Below are 19649 nucleotides of genomic sequence, written 5' to 3'. Positions count from 1 at the left end.
CCAAAACTTTTTATTTATTTTCAATTTTTTTTAGCATACTTGCATATTAAAAGCATACTTACACATACAATTCACTGCAGTTTTAAGCTGAAATAAACACTAGTCAAACACCAACAACTTTTAATCCAGCTCAAAGACTTTTTATGTCATATTTGCTTTTTTTTTTGGTTAGGTTTGGAGAGAGTTTAGTGTAGGTGGTGCGTTATTAGTGCAACTTTTAGTGCAACTCACCATTTCATTTCCGAACTGCCATGATACATACATTAGCCAATGTGATCAAATATTGCCAGATTTATGTTAATATTTTCCAAATTGAACTGAATGCACTTTTAGCACCACTTACTGGACTTCACTTTGGATTTCAATTTGAAACTGTGGAAAATGAAGAAGCAATGTAATATCAGTTTGCAGAAATGTTGCCATGTGCACATATTTCCAATGAGCCTGGGTTGGGGTTACTTTTTCACAGTGTGTGTGTGTGTGTGTGTGTGTGTGTGTGTGTGTGTGTCTGTGTGTGTGTGTGTGTGTGTGAACTTTCAATGAATGGACAAAAAGGATTAGACAATATTAAAAATATCCTCAGGGTGAGTACTGTCAATGGTGACAATTTTTATTTTTGGGTGAACTATTCCTTTAAGTGCAAGTAGAAGTTCAAAACTTGTTCGATTGACAGTTATTTTTAGAGGGAAAAGGATAATACTTAATATAAACTTTAAAGTTGTTTAATGAGTATTCACAGCGAACAGCTCAAGCTGCGCAGCTGATGTTTCAAGGTGGAGAGAGAGATCACACAATCACAGATTTTTAAGTGTGCTGACAGCTCAGTTAATTGCAGATTTTAAATGGGGTCTATCATCACCTATGGTCCAGACTAAGATGGAGAGTTGGGATGTAGGGGCTTACCTCCGCTATGTAATACACACTAAGACTCTCTCATCTGTGCATTAGACACTTTCTATGTCTGAATGAACAGTGAGGGCAAAACAGAACGAAATTGAAAGCAAGACTAAAATCAGACGAACTCATTGCTCATCCACCCACTTGATTACTCTTGATGCTTTCTGAAATTGTCAAGTTTCATACGTTTTTTTTTTTCCCCTTCATGCAGGCTTGAGCGCTCTGGTACACACGCCCTTGGGTCCATCGCAGCATCCATAATTATACAATGCAGCAGACGAACAACTCCATCGTTTGGGTTGTCTTGTCTTAGCTCAATGCATATGACAGGTCCTAACAGAGCAAGTTAACCCAGATGACACCAGCAATTAAGTCCCACACTCGGCACATGCTCTTGCTCCCAATAACAAACACTTGTGTCACATATCACCGAGCCGAGAGAAAATTACCCACAACTGGTTTATGGCGGGCTCACACGACCTGACACTTGCAAGAGGTTTGTTGATTCAGTCAGCGGTTTGTGAAAGACTTGCTGAATCAATTTTTTTAGAAATAGTAGGCCTACGTTAGGAAGAAAGAACGAGCAAAAATATCAAATACTTTGACGGTGGAGCACAGACAGCAAACTGACTTGTATGAAAGCGTATGAAATTCTTCACCATGTGCGTTGCTAGTTTAACGCAGACAAACATTCATTAAAGTAAAGCTTTAAAGCTGAGATTGTGAATGTCGGAATCAACTTCTCATCGACGCTTTATAGCTATAGGCCGTGGAATTGGGCTTGCGCTTTTCCAGTTGCGTGCTTGTGACAAACGCAGACACACAGTGAAGCACATATGCACCATCTTTCGAGCAGAATTCATGAGTTATGTGCTAGAACTAATTTGTTTTGTTTTTCATCCATCCTCTCTCGCTCTCTCTTGCTCTCTCGTTCACCCACACAGACTGAGTCGAAGCAGGGTAGAAATGTTCTGTGATTATTTGCATTTGACAGAAGCATGAAGCAGTATACATCTTGCCGTAGGAGACCCTCAGAAACGTAAGCAAGCTAATTAAGCGAAATTGCTTGAGGGGGTGTAAACCTAGCAGATATATCGCTTCCAATTTGAAGACAGCCGTATGTTTTATTCATGCAAAAACCCGCATGAATATGGAAAGAGCCATTGCTTCTGGAGAGTAAAGCAAAATAGTACTGCATTTTAAGAAATAACTGATCACTCTATGTTTTGAAGCACCTTGATGACTGTAATGGCAATTATAATGATGATGTTTAGAAGATTTAGAAGATGATGATGAACACAGTGGACCTGAGAGTTCATCAACCACAGGAAGTACAGTAGAATACCACAGGCTTTATCGTCAATGTGAGGCACTAATGTTTATATACTGCGATGGAATGGATCTGTTTTCTTTAGAATGCCATAAAATCACAACTCTGTAGTTGTGTTTTTCATCTTGACTCAGTGTAGGGATTTTTGTTTTGTCTCTATTTTTACAGTTATATACTCTCTAAATCTCTCCCCGCAGATGCTAGTTCTGTTTGTTTATCGTTATTTTTTACAGAAGCCCAGGAATACAATTATAAGAATCGAACATTTTTGATATTATTGTGATTAGGTATAATCATTCAACAAGTATCACAAATACATTAAATACTACAACTAAATGTTGTACTGTACTTGTAGAAACATAATTTTCTGTAAAGTTGCTTTGTAACGATTTGTATTGTAAAAAGCGCTATACAAACTTGAATTGAAATTGATTTAGGATCAGTTAACTGTAACTTTTTAAATCGAAAGAAAGTACAACTCAGCAAAATGTGCTTTAGGGCTTCTGTGATTATTTATTTAAGTAAAAATGGGAAAAATCTACAAAGAAACTTTGTTTTATATGGTTTAGTCTCTTCTGTCTTTTTCTTCTTCTTTTTTTCTTTGAGACTGAGATGTTTACAAAAATTCAAATGTAAACTCTTGACTGAAGTGAGATTTAAAAATAAATAAGTATTGGGCAACATGCCCAACTCAGCCTGTCATTAAATATAAATAGTGCTACTAGTTATGAATATCTTTAGCTCTTCACTGACCTGCCTGACTTGAATGGAAATGTTCTGAATATTGATGAAAGACATAATTCCATTATTCCTCTAATTAATTCATTGCTGTCACAGATAATTTCTGTCTTTAAGTACAATCAAACTAGCACATCTAATATGGTGCCTTGTGAGATACTCACGTTTTTAATGAGTTATTTCTTTACATATATTTAAAGAGAATGTGGCTCAAATTTTGCCCTTGGTTTGTTTTAGAACCAAGGGAAAGGAAGTAAATGTAATTTTCTTTGTTTATCCTCTGAATTTCTTCCTACCTCCCCCCGCAATAATCTTCAAATCATAAACATGTATCTCTTTTCTTCCCTCTTCTTTTTGACAGCACACACACACACACACACAATTTCCAATATCTTATTGAACTAGCCGCCAGAGTAATTTTTTTTTTCTTTTAATCAAACTGGAAGCAGTAACCTATAGAAAAAGCATACTCTGATTTTGCACAGATCAATCCGTCAATCATGTCTTCTACTGTCCTGTCGTCTACTGGTCTCTTGCACCCCGTCCTGGAAGGGACACAGCACATTTGTTTGATCTCAACAGAGTGTTTTTCTGCTTATCAGTAAATGCAGCTGTGCATCCCAGACAGCGTGCAGTCGGAGAGACGGAACTGCCCTGTGATGTTTTCATCACTACAGCCAGTAGATATTACTGTCTCTCTATCATTCTCCACTTTTGATGATTTCAACCAATAAACCATGAAAATAAACCACCATTTACTCTATTTTAAGTGTTTGGTGTATATGTGTAAGCATCTTTGCTAGTGTTGGGGAGTTGCTAAGTATATATATATATATATATTAGGGGTGTAACGATACGCATATTCGTATTGAACCGTTCGGTACGACGCTTTCGGTTCGGTACGCGGTATGCATTATGTATACCGAACGGTTCGTTGGAGTATTTAATTATATTTGAAAAAAAAAAAAAAAAAAAGAGAGAGAGAAATATAATGATATGCGTTCAACAAGGTAGACCAATAACCCAAACGACGTAACAGGCAACGCCCCTGACACTCCCGAAGAAGAAAAAAACACCATCTTATATGTTTATGTTAGGCTACTCAGCAGGCGCTCGCTCACTCAGTACGCGCTGAAGGCTCGTTGCAAAATAGCCAATGCGTTTAACAGACTAGAAATGAGAAGATCCTCCAATAACCAACAGGTCTGGTGTTTGGGTGCACTTTGGATTCCCTTTAAGCTATAATGGTGATGGCAAGAGAGTGGTGGATAAAAAAACAACGGTATGTCGCATCTGCAACATGACAGGGTACACCAGCGGGAATACAAAAAAAAAAAAAAAAAACACCAGCGGGAATATCTGGGATATATGCGTCAGTACTATCTGGGAAAAGACGAAAAAAAAGGAGAAACATGCACGCAGCAAACTATCCCTGCAGCATTTAGACACTATAGCTTACAGGGAATCCAACCCAAACACCAGACCTGTTGGTTATTTTAGGATCTTATATTTCTGGTCTGTTAAATGCATTCGACATTTTGCAACGAGCCTTCAGCGCGTGCTGAGTGAGCGAGCGCCTTAGGGGCCGTTCACATATCGTGCCTAAAAACGCATGGAAAACGCTAAGCGCGTCTTTCTCCTCCTTTCCAAAGTGCTCGGGCAGAAGCGCTCATGAGGCGTCTGTCTTTGCTAAGCAACAATGACGTGCTCTCTCCATGAGACGCGGAAATTTCAGCGAAGGATAAATGGATTTGCAGCTCTAAAAATCGCTTGCAGTAGCTCTGCTACTAAATTTATTTCAAAATTGCAATCCATATACAACTATGATCAGCTGATCCTTCATCTTGGCTGAGCTCTCAACGTTGTTACGGGAAAGGATGAAGCTGATTGGTTGGTTCTTGTCACATGACCCGCGGTGCGCTTGCGGCATTCTGAAAAGTTGAGATGTTTTTACATTTTGCTGTATCTAAAACGTATCGAACCGAACCGAACCGAACCGTGACATCAGTGTATCGTATCGAACCGAACCGTGAATTTTGTGAACCGTTACACCCCTAATATATATATATATGTATACATATATATATATATATATATATATATATATATATATATATATATATATATATATATATATATACGTATATATATATATATGTATATATATATATATATACATATATATATATATATATATATATATATATATATATATATATATATATATATATATATATATTATATATATATATATATATATATATATATATATATAATTATTTTTTATTTTATTTTTTTTAATAAAAGAAAATATATATATAAAAAAAAAACACAACACTTAAGCTACTTTTTCCAAAGAGTAACATTTGTAATGAAACAAACTCAGGCATTAATCAAACCCACTCCTTTAACATGTTTGTTAGTTTAATTTAATTTGGATTATTCTGTTAAATGAACAGTTCAAAAAGTCATAGCTTTTGTCATGTCTTGTGGGCAGTGCACTATGGGCGTCCCGAATTCAAATCCCAACTCTAGGACCTTTCTGATCCTGCCCTTCTCTCTTACTTCCCATCAGTGCTGATCTGTCCTATCATAATAAAGGCAAAAAAACCCCAAAAATAAATCTTAAAAAAATAAATATGCTTTTTACACCAATTTAGAAATTATAATATTTATTAGTGTCATTGGGTGTAAATTTATTGTTAATATGGTAGAAAGTAAAAAAAATAATAATAAATAAATAAAGTTTGCTTGTTAGTGGATTGTAGTGAAGCTAACTTTTTAACTACCTGCTTTAAAGGGGCCATCAGATGCTACATGTAGTTTTTTTCAAGTTGTTTGAACATAAATGTGTGTTGGCAGTGTGTGTACACAACCACCCTATAATGATAAAAGGTTTTTTTTTTTTTTTTTATCTACTAAAATCTTTACCCCTTTCTGTGTGACAGTTTGACACAGTGTGACAGACAGTGATAGTTTGATTGACAGTAGTGTTTCAGCACAGACTGGACTGGCATCTTACCTTAGACCCGGCCAAAGTGAGCTTTCATCAGCCTGCCATTGTTTCACCACTGGAGTAGATGTACACAAGAATGACTCCTAAGTGATTGGGGTGTTCTGTTGTTGGATGTAATAATGTACATAGCAATCTTCATTTACTCGACATCTGAGCCACTGAAGACACAGTGGATTACGTTTGTTTCTGAAGGGAATGTGCCCCCCCCCCCCCTCAATTTATACAAATGCATTTATGTTCACATGAATCATTAATGATCCAGCTTCTTCGAAGTATAAGAAGTGTAAGGTTTTTTAATGAATCTTTGCAAATATCCTTTCCTAATAATGTGCTAATTAGCAAGTTTCACGGTGAATGCGGCTAAAGTAAACAGTACCTCAGAGAGTGGCTTGGAAACAGAGGGGCGGGGTCAGCAGAGCTCATTAACATTTAAAGGAAAATGCTACAAAAAGGCTTGCTCTGATATCTGGTAGTGTAGCAACTATTTTTTTATGCATCTAACTAACTTTATGAATAGCTAATTAGTCTATTAAAAGTAGCAAATTACTTTTTCAAATATCTAAATATTTTAGAAAAAGCTATTGTATAGTTATTGTATACACTTACGAAAATTAACTGGTTGTACTTAAAAAAAAAAATTAAAAAAAAAAAACATCATTAAACCTTAAATGGTTTTGCTGCACTAACTGGAGTTTAACAATGGTATTTGTAGTAAAACTCAATTTGCCAGAAAAAAAAAAAAAACCATGATTACTAAATTTTTACTATGAAAACCTTAATTTTCATAAAGGTTGTTAGCATGTTTACAGCTTTTAGCATTTTAGCCCGTTTTGGCATTGCTTTAAGAACACCTTGTTAGTCCTTATTAGTATAGCAGCTTTAGTACCTAGTTTAGTAACTATTTTACGAATATTTAATTTGTTTGTGTTTGCTTGTTAGTAGCTGTTAGTGTTGCTAATTTTATTTTGCTAACTACTCTTAGTAGCTTGTAAGTGTACCTGACATTTAGAGCAGCAAGAAGCTTGACTGTATTGAAAATACTTTAAAATAATGAGTAGCTTTAATCTTAGGAATCTGCACTGAAAAGTAAATAGCCTCCACTGCAGCATAGGTCTCAACTGAGCATGTAGCAATGTCTATTTGGCTGTAGTCTCTGCTGCATGGTGATGCCATTACTGTAAACAGCATCTGGCGGACACACTTCATAACCCCTTTAAACAGCAGATTACTGAGCTGTAATGAGCTTGTGTTTGTGTGCTACAGCTTGCCGCATATTTGCACCTTGGGCTGTGGGTATAGCTAGTAGAGTGTGATATTCTTTCAAGAGCCATGTGTAACAAATGAGATCTGAAACTTACCCCTAACACTGTCTGTAATGCTAACTTGAACTATTGTGATACTCGGAAGCCATCCCACGGAGCTGATGAGACCAAGAACAAAGCCTTCAAGGAACTGTTTGGTAATAACCCATAAACCATTACCATTGTGTCTTAAACAGGACACTGAACTGTAGGTTCCTTCAAGGCAATTGTCCCTGTACTAGATTGACCCTAATTATTCCCAAGTATTTGGTGTCCTAATATGTATGAATTACGAATTCCGTTGCAGACTTTATTTATTGATTTATGTATTTATTGATTTATTTTTGTTTATTTTTGCAGTTAACTTTCGAATAAGTTGGTCCAATTTTGTAGTTAGTGTTTTGAATTTAAAATGTTTGTTTTAAAATAATTTTAGCGTCTCATTTTATTTGTCTTCCTTTGCTTTTAGTTCTTAGGAGAGGTCCCAGAGAATGCTGTGGGTGTGGTGGTGGCCAATTTGACAGTCAGAGACAAGGACCAGCCTCATACACCAAATTGGAACGCCGTCTATAGGATTACAGGAGGAGATGCGATGGGCCATTTCGCTATACGCACTGACGAGGTCACCAATGACGGCAAGGTCATAGTGGTTAAGGTAGGTGTATCCAGTTGGGTACATTGTCAAACATTATTCGTGGTTCTCAGATTGCTGATCTTTTGATTTTTAACTCTAAATAATCAGACATTCAACACTCTCATCCACTGTACAATATAGAAAGGCATCATTTCCACTTAGAAATTAGTGAGAAATCTAAAAACCTTTCCTCAGCATTTCTCAATACTATTCATATTAAAACCTTTTAAATAATAATAATAATAATAATAATAATACTTTCAATTGCTAAAACAATGATAATGCAAGAAGCAGGATATTGCAACCCAACACAAGTAAATGGTCCACAGATTACTGAAAAACTATATAAAATCTATGATGTGTAATCTATTCTCTTTCCCCCCAGTTTTGTAGCCTTTAAGTTTTTGGCCATTTGCATGGTGTGTGTGAGAGAGCGTGATAGAAGCCATCGGCAAAAATGTATTTCAGTCTTTTTGGAAGTGTTACACAGCTTTCATGGTCACATGTGGTTCGGCACACCACATTTCTAACCACAGAACAGCTGATCCTCTCACACTCATCTCCTTGTCAGCTCCTTCTAACCTTTACTCTAGGGTTCACTTCATCTCCAAACTCAAACTGAAGTCACTTTCTGTTCGTCTTCTAACACTTTCTGGAGTCTCATTCAACCTGACAGTGAAGAGTTAATGTCTTATTGAAATGGGTTTTGCTGTTTCATTGAATGGTTTCATTGAATAAAAAAGGCCTCTTGCTCATGTTACCAGATCTAAAATCTCCTTCCTGTTAACAGAGCACAATCAAGTTGTTTAAAATCTGAAAGAACTTGTGTGTTTGTGTGCATACATGTAGCCGGTCGACTATGAGAGGAATGACGCCTTCACGCTGATGGTGGTGGTGTCGAACCAAGCTCACCTAGCCAGCGGGATCCCCTCCTCGCCGTCCTCCTCTGCTGCTGTTTCTATCAAAGTACTGGATGTCAACGAGGCCCCCGTCTTTCCTTCCAACCCTAAAGTCATCCGTTTTGAAGAGGGGGTGCCTGCTGACACCACCCTCGCTACTTTTGCTGCACTGGATCCAGACCGCTTCATCCAGCAGACTATCAGGTAGAGAGGAATGACAGCAGAGGCTTTAGTTGTAAGCGTGGGATGTCAATCTTTCTGAGTGACCGTAAATGTCAATCATTTCTGTTCTTACTCACTCAAACACATACATAGGTTAGTGACAAAGTGTGTCTACAATGCCAAAATAAAAATAAAAGTTTACTCCAAAGATGAAAGGTTATTATTAATATTCACTTAATTTAAATTTTTTTTTATTCATTTTTATTTATATTTATACCTTTTTCAGTCAAAAAGTCTGATTAAACTCAATGTCAACTGATGTAACCAATGTCATGCTTTTTTTCACACACTAAATGCACCTGAGCGTAGGCTATATATCCCAATTATTCTTAAAAAAAACAAATATATATATATATATATATATTATTATATATAATATATATTTTTTTTTTTTTTTTAATTGTTAATTAAATGCTTTTAAATAGTTTCGGTCCGGAGTCTTATTGAATGATGGACTGAGGCAGCAATTGCTATTGTTAATTTACATAAAGCGCTCATTTAGCTGAGTGACACACATGAATAGAAAATCAAGATGTCTGCCACATAAAGTCTAGTTTATTCTACCCACTCCTCTCGCTTTTTTATTTTCAGCTGAATCATTCTTGAGTTTTAAAATTCCCATAAATCCATGAGGGCTTTATTTGACTAGTGAGTTTAAGAGCCATTTTTATAGAAACCAGGCTTAAAACAAATCCATCACTCCCGAGTACAGGTCAACTTCTGACTTTGTAAGCGAGCGTCAGAAGTACATGCAATTTCCATACATATAAGTGCTTAATTTTTCAAGTTGTTGTATGTCAAGTGATGTAGCACGTATCGTTCGCACCATTAGCACCCCAGGAGCAGCTAAATGCGTTTAATTGACTCTCTCCTGTTCTAGTCCCTTGGTTGTGCCTGGGTTGCCAAGCAACAGGGTGAAAGGTTGTCGAGTAATGAGCCGAACCGTTCTCCACACTGCTGCTTCTATTGTGTCTCTCCCTCTCTCTCTATCAGTCGTTCATGCTTGATCTCTCTTGATTTCTTTTTTTCATGACTCAGAAGTGTGCGGGCAACATGCCAGCTTGAAGTATCGATCCAAAGTTTGCCTCCCTGCACCTTCACACACACACACACACTTGGGGACCTTCACTAGACTTGCTCCATAGATCACTGTGTGCGAAGAACGGTTCGATCAATACGGTCCACACTGTGGCGCTCTCGCTCTCTGAATCTATCAATGTTATAGGCTCAAATAAGTCACAGGAAAGTGCTTAGCAATCAAAAACTCTGACGGACAAACAAAAAGATGCAGTGTGAGCTTGATTATTAGCAATACCAAAATCATTTGCGCTAATAATTGAGCACCAGTACGAATCGATACAGTGGCATTCTTACCCACCTTTGAGACCTGGTCTGACAGATGAATAGGCTGTAACTGTTTTTAACGTCAGTGTTTTGGATTAATAGCAGGGAAGCCTGATATATTACCCAATAATATATAGAAGAAAGATTATGTGTCAAATCTGTGATTTGATTGAGTGTAAATGTTTCCACATTTCTCTATGCAGATCCATTGATCAGAACAGAGCCCGTGCTGTGACTGAATGAGGGACATATCTTAATAATCCACGTTATATCCTCATAACAGACTAAATATGATTTTAACGCCATTTAAATGGATTGATGATCTCAAAGTGCTACATTATTACCCTCAGCCATACTGTTACAGGATAAATTATGATTGAATGTTGAGCTCTACGGCCGCATCTTGCGGATGCTTATGGATTTTTATCCAGAGTAATCTGATGAACAAATGCTTTTGGCCTTCAGGTACTCCAAACTGTCAGATCCAGCCAACTGGCTGAAAATCAACAGGACCAATGGAAGGATTACCACCACAGCAGTGCTGGACCGCGAATCGCCTTATATGAAGAAAAACGTGTATGAAGCGACCTTTTTGGCCGTGGACACTGGTAAGAATGGAGGCGGGGGGGGGTTGGAAAGTTTGAACAAAATCAACACTTTGAGTGTTGATGCTGTGAATGGGGGAAAATGGATTTAAACGATTGGGTAGGTCTGTTTGGAGAGAAGTTGGTTTGCTTGAACATAATTTGTCCCACAGAGCCGAAAAGCTGTTCACAGCCTATCGATTCATAACCTATCAGCACTGGGGCGCTTTTTAAAATCTGATTGGATTTCATTCTTGTGCCCTATTCAACCAAGAAGGTGTTCCAACAAAGCTGCTGTCCAATCGCAGTGGATTTGCCTGCCCATTTTTACACAAACTTTCCTAAATGGACAGACTAATTGTTTAAAACCATCAAAAAACAGTTGGTATGAATAGGACAAATTCTTAACCCATATTTAATGTAGTCTAGGTTGTGTTGTTTTAACTCACTTAGTTTTGCTCATGGTTTTTGAGTGAGGGACTGATAAATTTGTGAATTGTTTTTCTTTGTGCTTATTTACAGGAACTGTTCAACAAACCAGTTCATTAAAATAAATGGGAGCATCGATTGCTACATATGAGAAAGTGGATAGTTGAACGAACTGATTTACTTGAATCAGATTTTCAAAAGATGCGTCTGAGGAAGAATCATTTAGGGCAAACTGATTTATTAAGATGACTCAGACTTTCCAATGCTACATATGAAAAATAAGGTTGTTAAGGACAAACCAGTTTTCTGAAATAAATCAAACTATCAGATGTTCTAAATGAACCAATTCCAATTGAAACTGACTTTAAATTATCTAAATGAAACCATTATTAATGATTTAGGCAGGCGTGTTTGATATTTTTGAATATCAGAAAGGAGATGTAAATAACAGTTTATTTGCCTGTTCTTTTTTCGTCCAACTCTTTAAAATGTAGAAGCTGAAATTGCTTAACCTAGGGTATTGCTTCAAAAGCTCTGAAAACTTCAGGGGAGGTTGGTATGATTAGGAAATTGATCGGTCCATCTCCCTGTCTCTGTGTGTTTTTCCCAGAAGTTTTCAAAGGTGTCTATAGTGGCAGGCCTTGTCAGGACAAAGCCTTTGGGGACTGGCGTTTTGTCTAGCAGTTGATACAGGTGTCCAGGGTTGACAGGTTGTATTATCAGACCTTCTAATAACAGAATTTGACAGAATCAGTCTTTATAATATCTAGCCTGTTAGCTTTGGGAATGATACCGTGCCATGTTTTCCACAAATGTCCCTCGTCTATGATGGCAGATTGTGTTTTGAGAGCGTGTAGGTATATATCTGACCTCTGTTGTTGTCTTTGATTCACTCACAGCCGCAGGGAGCAGATATGTCTGTTTCTTCAGGCAAAGTTATTACACATATCTGTCCTCTGAGAGAGCCCAGCTCTATTAAAGGGAAAACAGCTGTGTGAAATATTTATGTGCAGTTATCCTTTCTTATATCTGACACAATAGAGAGTTTTCAGGACAAATATATAAACTTTACGACCCTTACCCCTGACTGTCGTTATCCTTTTTCCGTCTCTTAGGTTCCCCTCCTGCCACAGGAACTGGTACTGTCCAGATTTATTTGATAGATGTGAATGACAACGTGCCTGTCTTAGTTCCTCAAGAGGCTCTGGTCTGCGAGCGGTCACGACACGGATATCCAGTCAACATCACAGCCTCCGATTTAGATTCAGAGCCCAACGCTGGCCCGTATGTCTTTGAGCTGCCCTCTTACCCCTCTTCTGCCCGTCGTAACTGGACCATTTCACGCCTGAATGGTTAGATCTTACATATTACAAATTCAAAGTATTCAAGGATTTTAGTATTTCAACAGGTCTTTGTAAATTCAGTTATTGTGTTTCCTTCAGGATAGTACATCTGACATTATTAATAGTGAATAGAAAAAAGATTTGCTGTTAATATGTAAATAAAGTTTCCAAAAATATCCACATTTTTAATTATTCTCTTGTTAAAAATGATTCTCCTAATTAATCTCTTTCTAGGTAATTATGCCCAGTTGAAACTCCGGATCCCGTACCTGGAGGCAGGCATGTACAGAGTTCCCATTTTAGTTTCCGACTCGGGAAACCCTCCCCTGTCCAACACCTCTGTCTTGAAGGTGAAGGTGTGTCCCTGTGATGAAAACGGAGACTGTACTGTGCTCGGGGCAGTGACTGTGGCCGGGCTGGGAACCGGAGCCATCATCACCATCCTCATCTGTATCATTATACTGCTCAGTAAGTGATGGATGGATTAGTGTGCAGATTGATGGTTTGATTTATAAATGAATAAATGATTAAATCAGAGAATGCAACAAAATCAAACCTCCGCAACATCAGTAAATTGTGATTAATAACCTTTCAACATGTCACTTAATATTTGATTATCCATTCTCAGTCAACATTTTCTCAGCTTTATGAACCTCCTAACAAAGTCTCCTTAGAAATAAGTACAAGACTATTCCCATTCAGTACATGTGCCATCTAAAAATGTAAATGTGACTTCCAAAAACTAGCATATATGAAATATTATGAAAAAAATATTATATTATATTATATTATATTATATTATATTATATTATATTATATTATATTATATTATATTATATTATATTGAAGTAAATACATTTATAATGTTACAAATAATTTATATTTCAAATAAATGCTGTTCTTTTGAATTTTGTATTCACTAAACAATCCTGAAAAACATTTTTACAGTTTCCACAAAAATATCAAGCAGTGCAAACTCATCTATGTCATCGCAAGAATAAATTATATTTAAGACTAAATATTCAATTGTTAATTCTAAACAAATTAATGCAGCCTTCAGAACAGTGTACTTTATCAGTAGGCTTACACATATAAACTTAAACTATATAAAAGTGCATCAGAAAGTGTTTTGTTTTCTTAGATCTTGCCTATGGCTCTAAATACGTCTGGACCACCACTGGTGCCCTGTCAAAATTAGAAGCTAGGTGCATGACGCCCCTGTATGTTTGTTTTTAGGTATGGTTCTGTTCTTTGTGGTGTGGGTGAAGCGAAGGGAGAAGGAGCGTCAGACGAAGCCCTTATTGATCGACCCTGAGGATGACGTCAGAGATAATATCCTGAAGTATGATGAAGAGGGAGGAGGAGAGGAAGATCAGGTCAGTGTCACACACATCATGCTGTTATTGATTTTCGAGTCAAGGCTGTTTGGAAATTTTCAATAGTTTGCTGCTTTTATTTCAGTTGCAAGAGCGTTTCTGACCTTGTTTCAGACGTGACCTGGTATATTTTTATTTCTGTTGCAGGACTATGATCTGAGTCAGCTGCAGCAGCCTGAGTCTCTAGATCACATCATGAGCAAGCCTGCAGGTGTGCGGAGAGTGGACGAGAGACCCGTTATCCTAGAATCTCAGTACCCTGTCCGGCCCACGGTGCCACACCCAGGGGACATCGGGGAGTTCATCATTGACGTATGCTCCCTCTGTTTCTTATCATGAAGATAATCTAGTTAGACCTCGAGTTTAGTTAATGCCTGCAGAGGGGCACAGGAAGGAAATACAGTTAATTTGAAAGCAAGATTGGAAAGCCATACTTAAGAGGTCATAACAATTTTCTTTCCTGATGTCTACTTACAATCAGAATTTATTTAGGTAGAAATCATTCAGAAATAGTTTTTCATCGACAAACTGAGAAAGAAAAGGAGTTCTAAATCATTTATGCAAAAAATAACTTAAGAAGAAAATGTATTATGTTCTAACAAAATGTGACAACACTTTATTTAAATGTACAATGCATGACAAAAGTCTGTTTAATGCATTAATTATAACAAGATATAATGAAATACAGTGCACATTATGAATTATTATAATGAATTATACCCTTTAGTAACCCTTAATGATGCAATATACATAAAGGCTTTAAGTAAAGTCTTACTGAAAATTCTGTGCTGAAAAGTGCTGAACAAAGTTTGACGTATTAAAATAATCGACAATCTTGTTAGAAGTAAACTTTCCCAACCTTTCACTGCTTTAAGAAATGGAGAGTAGCAAGTGCTTCATACAAGCATAAACAGCATAATTTATAGTATTTATTAATTTAATTATTTAGCTTTCTCTGTAATATTTTCGTTTCCATTTTAGTTTGTTCTGTATTTTTTTTGTGTGCTTCTGTTGTTTTTATCACTTTAATTTTTTCAATATTTCAGTTTAAATACATTTATTTTTTATTTCAGTTTTAGTTTTAGTCATGTAGTTTAGTTATTTTAGTCCTTTCAATTAGTTGCAGAGAAATTTGATTTAATATTTATATTTGAATATATTTTCTTTCAACTTAAGTTCAATTGCCAAAAACAGTTTTAATGGTTGGATGGATAGACGTGTTCATCTGGTCTGCCTTATGTGAGAAAAAAAAAAACACAAAATGAGGCAATTTTGCAGCTTAGTTTAAAAAAAAAAAAGTCTTTGACTGAGCAGGAAGTTACAGCTTGTTTTTATAGTGCATCAAGGTCTTTCATCTCAAACGATCAAGGAAAATTTGATTCCTCCTGATGTGACCCCTTTATGCACTTTCCAGCAGCGGCTTTCAGAGCATTTTGTATGCGTCTGTTCCAGCAGCCCCGTCACACGTTCTCTCCCTCTCTCGTATTAGGGTCTGCGCGCGGCGGATAATGACCCCACTGCTCCTCCCTACGACTCCCTGCTGGTGTTTGACTACGAGGGCAGCGGCTCCACAGCGGGCTCCGTTAGCTCCCTGGACTCCTCCAGCTCTGGAGAACAGGACTACGACTACCTCAATGACTGGGGTCCTCGCTTCAAAAAGCTGGCAGACCTCTACGGAGGAGGGGGAGATGACTGAAGGTGGGAACTCGAGGAAGACGGGGGGGAACGGAGAGGGCCAGGAGAGACAATTGGCTTCTCAGATGTTTTATTGAGAAGTCGCACGCCAAGCCTCCAAGTGGGCTGATTATCTCTCAACTAAAGTTCCTCTGCACGCTACGGAGGCATCGAGAGGGGGAGGGTATTGCCCTGCAGCCTGCTTTGGACCTTTGCTGCAATCCACAAGTATTTTACGGCTTTTTACAATATTTCGCGTTGTGGTTTCTTCAGTGTTGTTTTGTCACTCCTCTCGGACCACCTAGAGGCTCAAGATGGAATCCAGTTGCGACAACGAATTCTCGACGTGTGGGAATAAAACAAAAACGAGTGCGCACGCTCGTTTTTTTTGTTCGCTTTATCACTAAAGAGAGTTCCACACACACTTTTTCTCTCAACTTGAATTTCAGTAGAACAGAAGCACTGTTGTTGATAAAGTGCCTTTTGTGGTGTGTTTTGTATCGGACTCCTGCAATCTCAGGGTCGGTTGCCATTTTGAAAAGTTTCTTCTGTTGGGCACACACTCCCCAGTTCCTGTCCGCTCTTCTCGACTACCTTTTGCTTTCCTTTCATCCCTGCATTACCGGTGCAGAACGCCTCTTTGACTACTATGTGGAAAACAAACAAAGGAAACAGAGAATGTTTTGTCAAGACTTTTGTTGATAAACACAGGACTCATTTTCCCTTCAGAAATCTCATTCTCCCTTCAGAAATTGGAGCGTATGAAGTACAGTGATCCAATTATAAAAATCATAATTTCTTAAATTTCTTTTGTTTTTTTTTTTTGTTTTTTTAACTTGACCGACCACGACCATATAATGTTATGTTGTGTACTGGTTGTGTAAAAAAAAAAAAAAATCAAGGTCTTTATTTTCTAAAAGAAGAAAATATATTACTGGAGAATGCCTTTTAGCTCATACTCTTGCCTGCCTTGTACGATTTTGTGTTGCGTTTCCGAATTGTAAAGGTAATTTAGGCATGACAAGTTGCCAGACAGCGAGACTAAAAGTGATGGCTGAAGAAACCCGACTCTAAAAGGATTGCATCAGAAGAAACCTTCTTTTTTGTCTTGAACATTCCCCTTTTCTAACTTTATAAGTTGATTCAAATATTAGACGTGCATGACTTCTTTCAAAACAATGTCTCAAATCTCTCGCACTTGTTCCTCTGTGGTCAGAATGTGAAAAGTAGTTGGCAAAGAATATACACAATACGGAATAAATATAATCTGAAAAAAATAAAAATAAAAAACATACAAAAAAATATTCAAAATGTTTAAAATGCTGTAAAATACTTATTTTTGAAGTATTATTTAAAACATCTGCTGCTCTTCAAGCTCCAAGTCGGGCTAAATGACAGTGTCTGGGCCTATTTGGTTTTTATTGTGCTTGAATGTGTGTGTGTGAGTGTGTGTTTGTCTATATCCTGTAGGATTTTTTAATTCTCTTTTTATATGTTTGTCTTTTGTATTTTTCTCTTAGGTTTTACGTTCATTCTTTGGCTTTGAGAAATGCAGCAGCGTTCTTTTTGTCTTGTCGTTCTGAAGAAAGTCTGTCTTGTGCGTTCTGTCCCTGGATAAGGGTCTAAACCTGCATTGCAGAGAAGCTTACAATCATGCCTGCTCCACCATTCAGTGTAACTGATTTCTCTTTCCATTCATCTCAAATATTGGATGTGCTTTAGAGAATAAACAATCACAATTTTTGAAAAAACAAAACAAGAGGAAGATTCTCAAGTCTCTGTCCTGTTCATAACAGGTTCATGTCTCTTTTCTTCTCTCTCATACTTCCATGTTTCTTTCAGCAGCTTGTCATAATGTTTTCTGGGCATGAGTGAGCATTGCTTCATGCCATCAAGTAACAATTGAATTAAGCTGATATATCCAGTATGGGATTTCTGATTAAGCCATAAAATCAGGCCATTTAAAAATGGCAGCGTGATTATCATTAGAACTTCTGGATTTCCATGCATTACCATTAAATTAACATTGACTTAACATAACTTTGGAAGACTGCTCCTCCTACACATTTGCCTTCAGAAGCATTAATAATGAAGCACTCTGTCCAGTGATGACAACACTTATCTGACAGAAAGTTTCCTAGATTTTTCACATGTATTTAAATGAGCCATGAAGTTCTTTCCCATGACCCAGTGAAAGGTCAGTGTACTCGAAGGGCATATGGCATAATTAAAACATAAGGCCCACCACTAATGACGAATCTCTGGGAGTGGATTAAAGCTTAAGACCCTGAAAATGTATGAAATTACAATTGAGTAATGAGATTAAAAATGTTATAAAAGTTAATATTTTATCTCTCTTTTCCCTTTTTTTAATATCAACATTTATGTGATTTTTGCTTTATGCCTTATTAGGACTATCAATCAGTTTAACATTATAATTGCATTATTTTATGATATATTGGTTAATTTGCAAATAATTGCATTAAATATTTGCAGAGAAAAACAAAGGTAAAAGTTCATATTTCCATATCATAAACCTATCATCTTGCAATCTATGTTGCAGCGGAGTTTGTCAATATATCCAGGGTACACTTAGGGATCGTCCAAACAGGACATGGTCTTGTAGACCACCTACAATATATATTTTTTTAAAATCAGCTTTTTAAAGCACATTTTTAAGTCACTTTGCCACATTAAAAACAAGACAGGGAAATTTGGTTTGAACTGTCTAACCTCTAAAGCATGCCACAGCTCTTTTCATTTTGATCTCATTTATTAACCTCTCGCCCCTTTTAAAGACAGATACTAACTGACAGTTTATCAGTGCTCTTCCATTAGTTTCAGTAAGTACAACTCCAGCTCGCAGCATCCCTCTCTCTCTGCATCTCTGTTACCCTTTGCATACTAATGGCGAACATGTTCTGTTTTTATCTATTCTTCATGTACCAAAATTGTGTATGAGTATCTCTCTGCGGTTTCAATAAGTCAGCACACAGAGAGAGTGAGAGCTGTAGGGGATTGGAACTCTCTGCGGCCGTGTCTATCAATTAGTGCTCTGATTAATCCCTCGCTTTAATCTCATCAAGCAGAACACTGCTAATAACCCACAGACGAGAAGAGAGAGGGATGAAGAAAGAGCAAAACTATAAGAGCAATGTGTCATTAGATACAAGAAGGGGTGGTAATAAAGGAAAAGAGGGAGGAGAGGAAAGTGGGGAGCGATCATACGAGATGGCATCTATCTTTGGGGTGAGATGTTGAAAATCTATGGCTCTCTTTTGTGGAACACAAAATTTAGAATAATGTACTGATAGAAATGTACAGGCTTAAGTTTAAGAAATGTTTTGAATTATTTAATGGACTAAAGTAGGACTAACAATATATATATATTATAAGTTTCCATATCTTAAAATGGAGGATAAAAACAATGTTGAGAATAATACTATTTAGAATGTTTGTAGTATAAAATATACCAATATTAATTTAAATTAGGCATCATAAGTTAACATTATAGAGTTTTTAATTTTACTTAAGGTACAATTCTGGCACTTTTTTTCTGAACGTGTTTAAGGATAAATATACAGCGATCAGAGGAAATATCTGATGAATACTGTTAACGATTAATCATAATTAGGAATTGCTGAGTACTTAAAAGTGCTGTATGTAAGATTTGACTACTTAAAGCTGCAGTAGGTAACTTTTGTAAAATTATATTTTTTACATATTTGTTAAACCTGTCATTATGTCCTGACAGTAGAATATGAGACAGATAATCTGTGAAAAAATCAAGCTCCTCTGGCTCCTCCCAGTGGTTCTATTGCCATTTGCAGAAATACATCGCTCCCGTTTAGAAACAACCAAT

At 36.9% G+C, this 19649-nt stretch overlaps 1 protein-coding gene across 1 annotated transcript in view; it reads left to right on the top strand.

Moving 5' to 3' along the window:
• The window catches only part of LOC113110603 (cadherin-4-like), a 42908-nt gene extending 25608 nt beyond the window's left edge, over nucleotides 1–17300 (top strand). The window contains 8 exon segments of the mRNA XM_026274716.1: nucleotides 7752–7937; nucleotides 8766–9019; nucleotides 10847–10989; nucleotides 12510–12746; nucleotides 12972–13205; nucleotides 13974–14113; nucleotides 14261–14425; nucleotides 15603–17300. Coding sequence (XP_026130501.1) covers nucleotides 7752–7937; nucleotides 8766–9019; nucleotides 10847–10989; nucleotides 12510–12746; nucleotides 12972–13205; nucleotides 13974–14113; nucleotides 14261–14425; nucleotides 15603–15809 — 1566 coding nt within the window. The 3' untranslated portion in view covers nucleotides 15810–17300.
• The last annotated feature ends 2349 nt before the right edge of the window (nucleotides 17301–19649 follow it).

The sequence above is a fragment of the Carassius auratus genome, chromosome 11, assembly GCF_003368295.1.
Source record: "Carassius auratus strain Wakin chromosome 11, ASM336829v1, whole genome shotgun sequence".
NCBI classification, from domain to species: Eukaryota; Metazoa; Chordata; class Actinopteri; order Cypriniformes; family Cyprinidae; genus Carassius; species Carassius auratus.
Note: the sequence above shows the minus strand (reverse complement) of the source record. Positions and strands in the feature narration are given on the sequence as shown.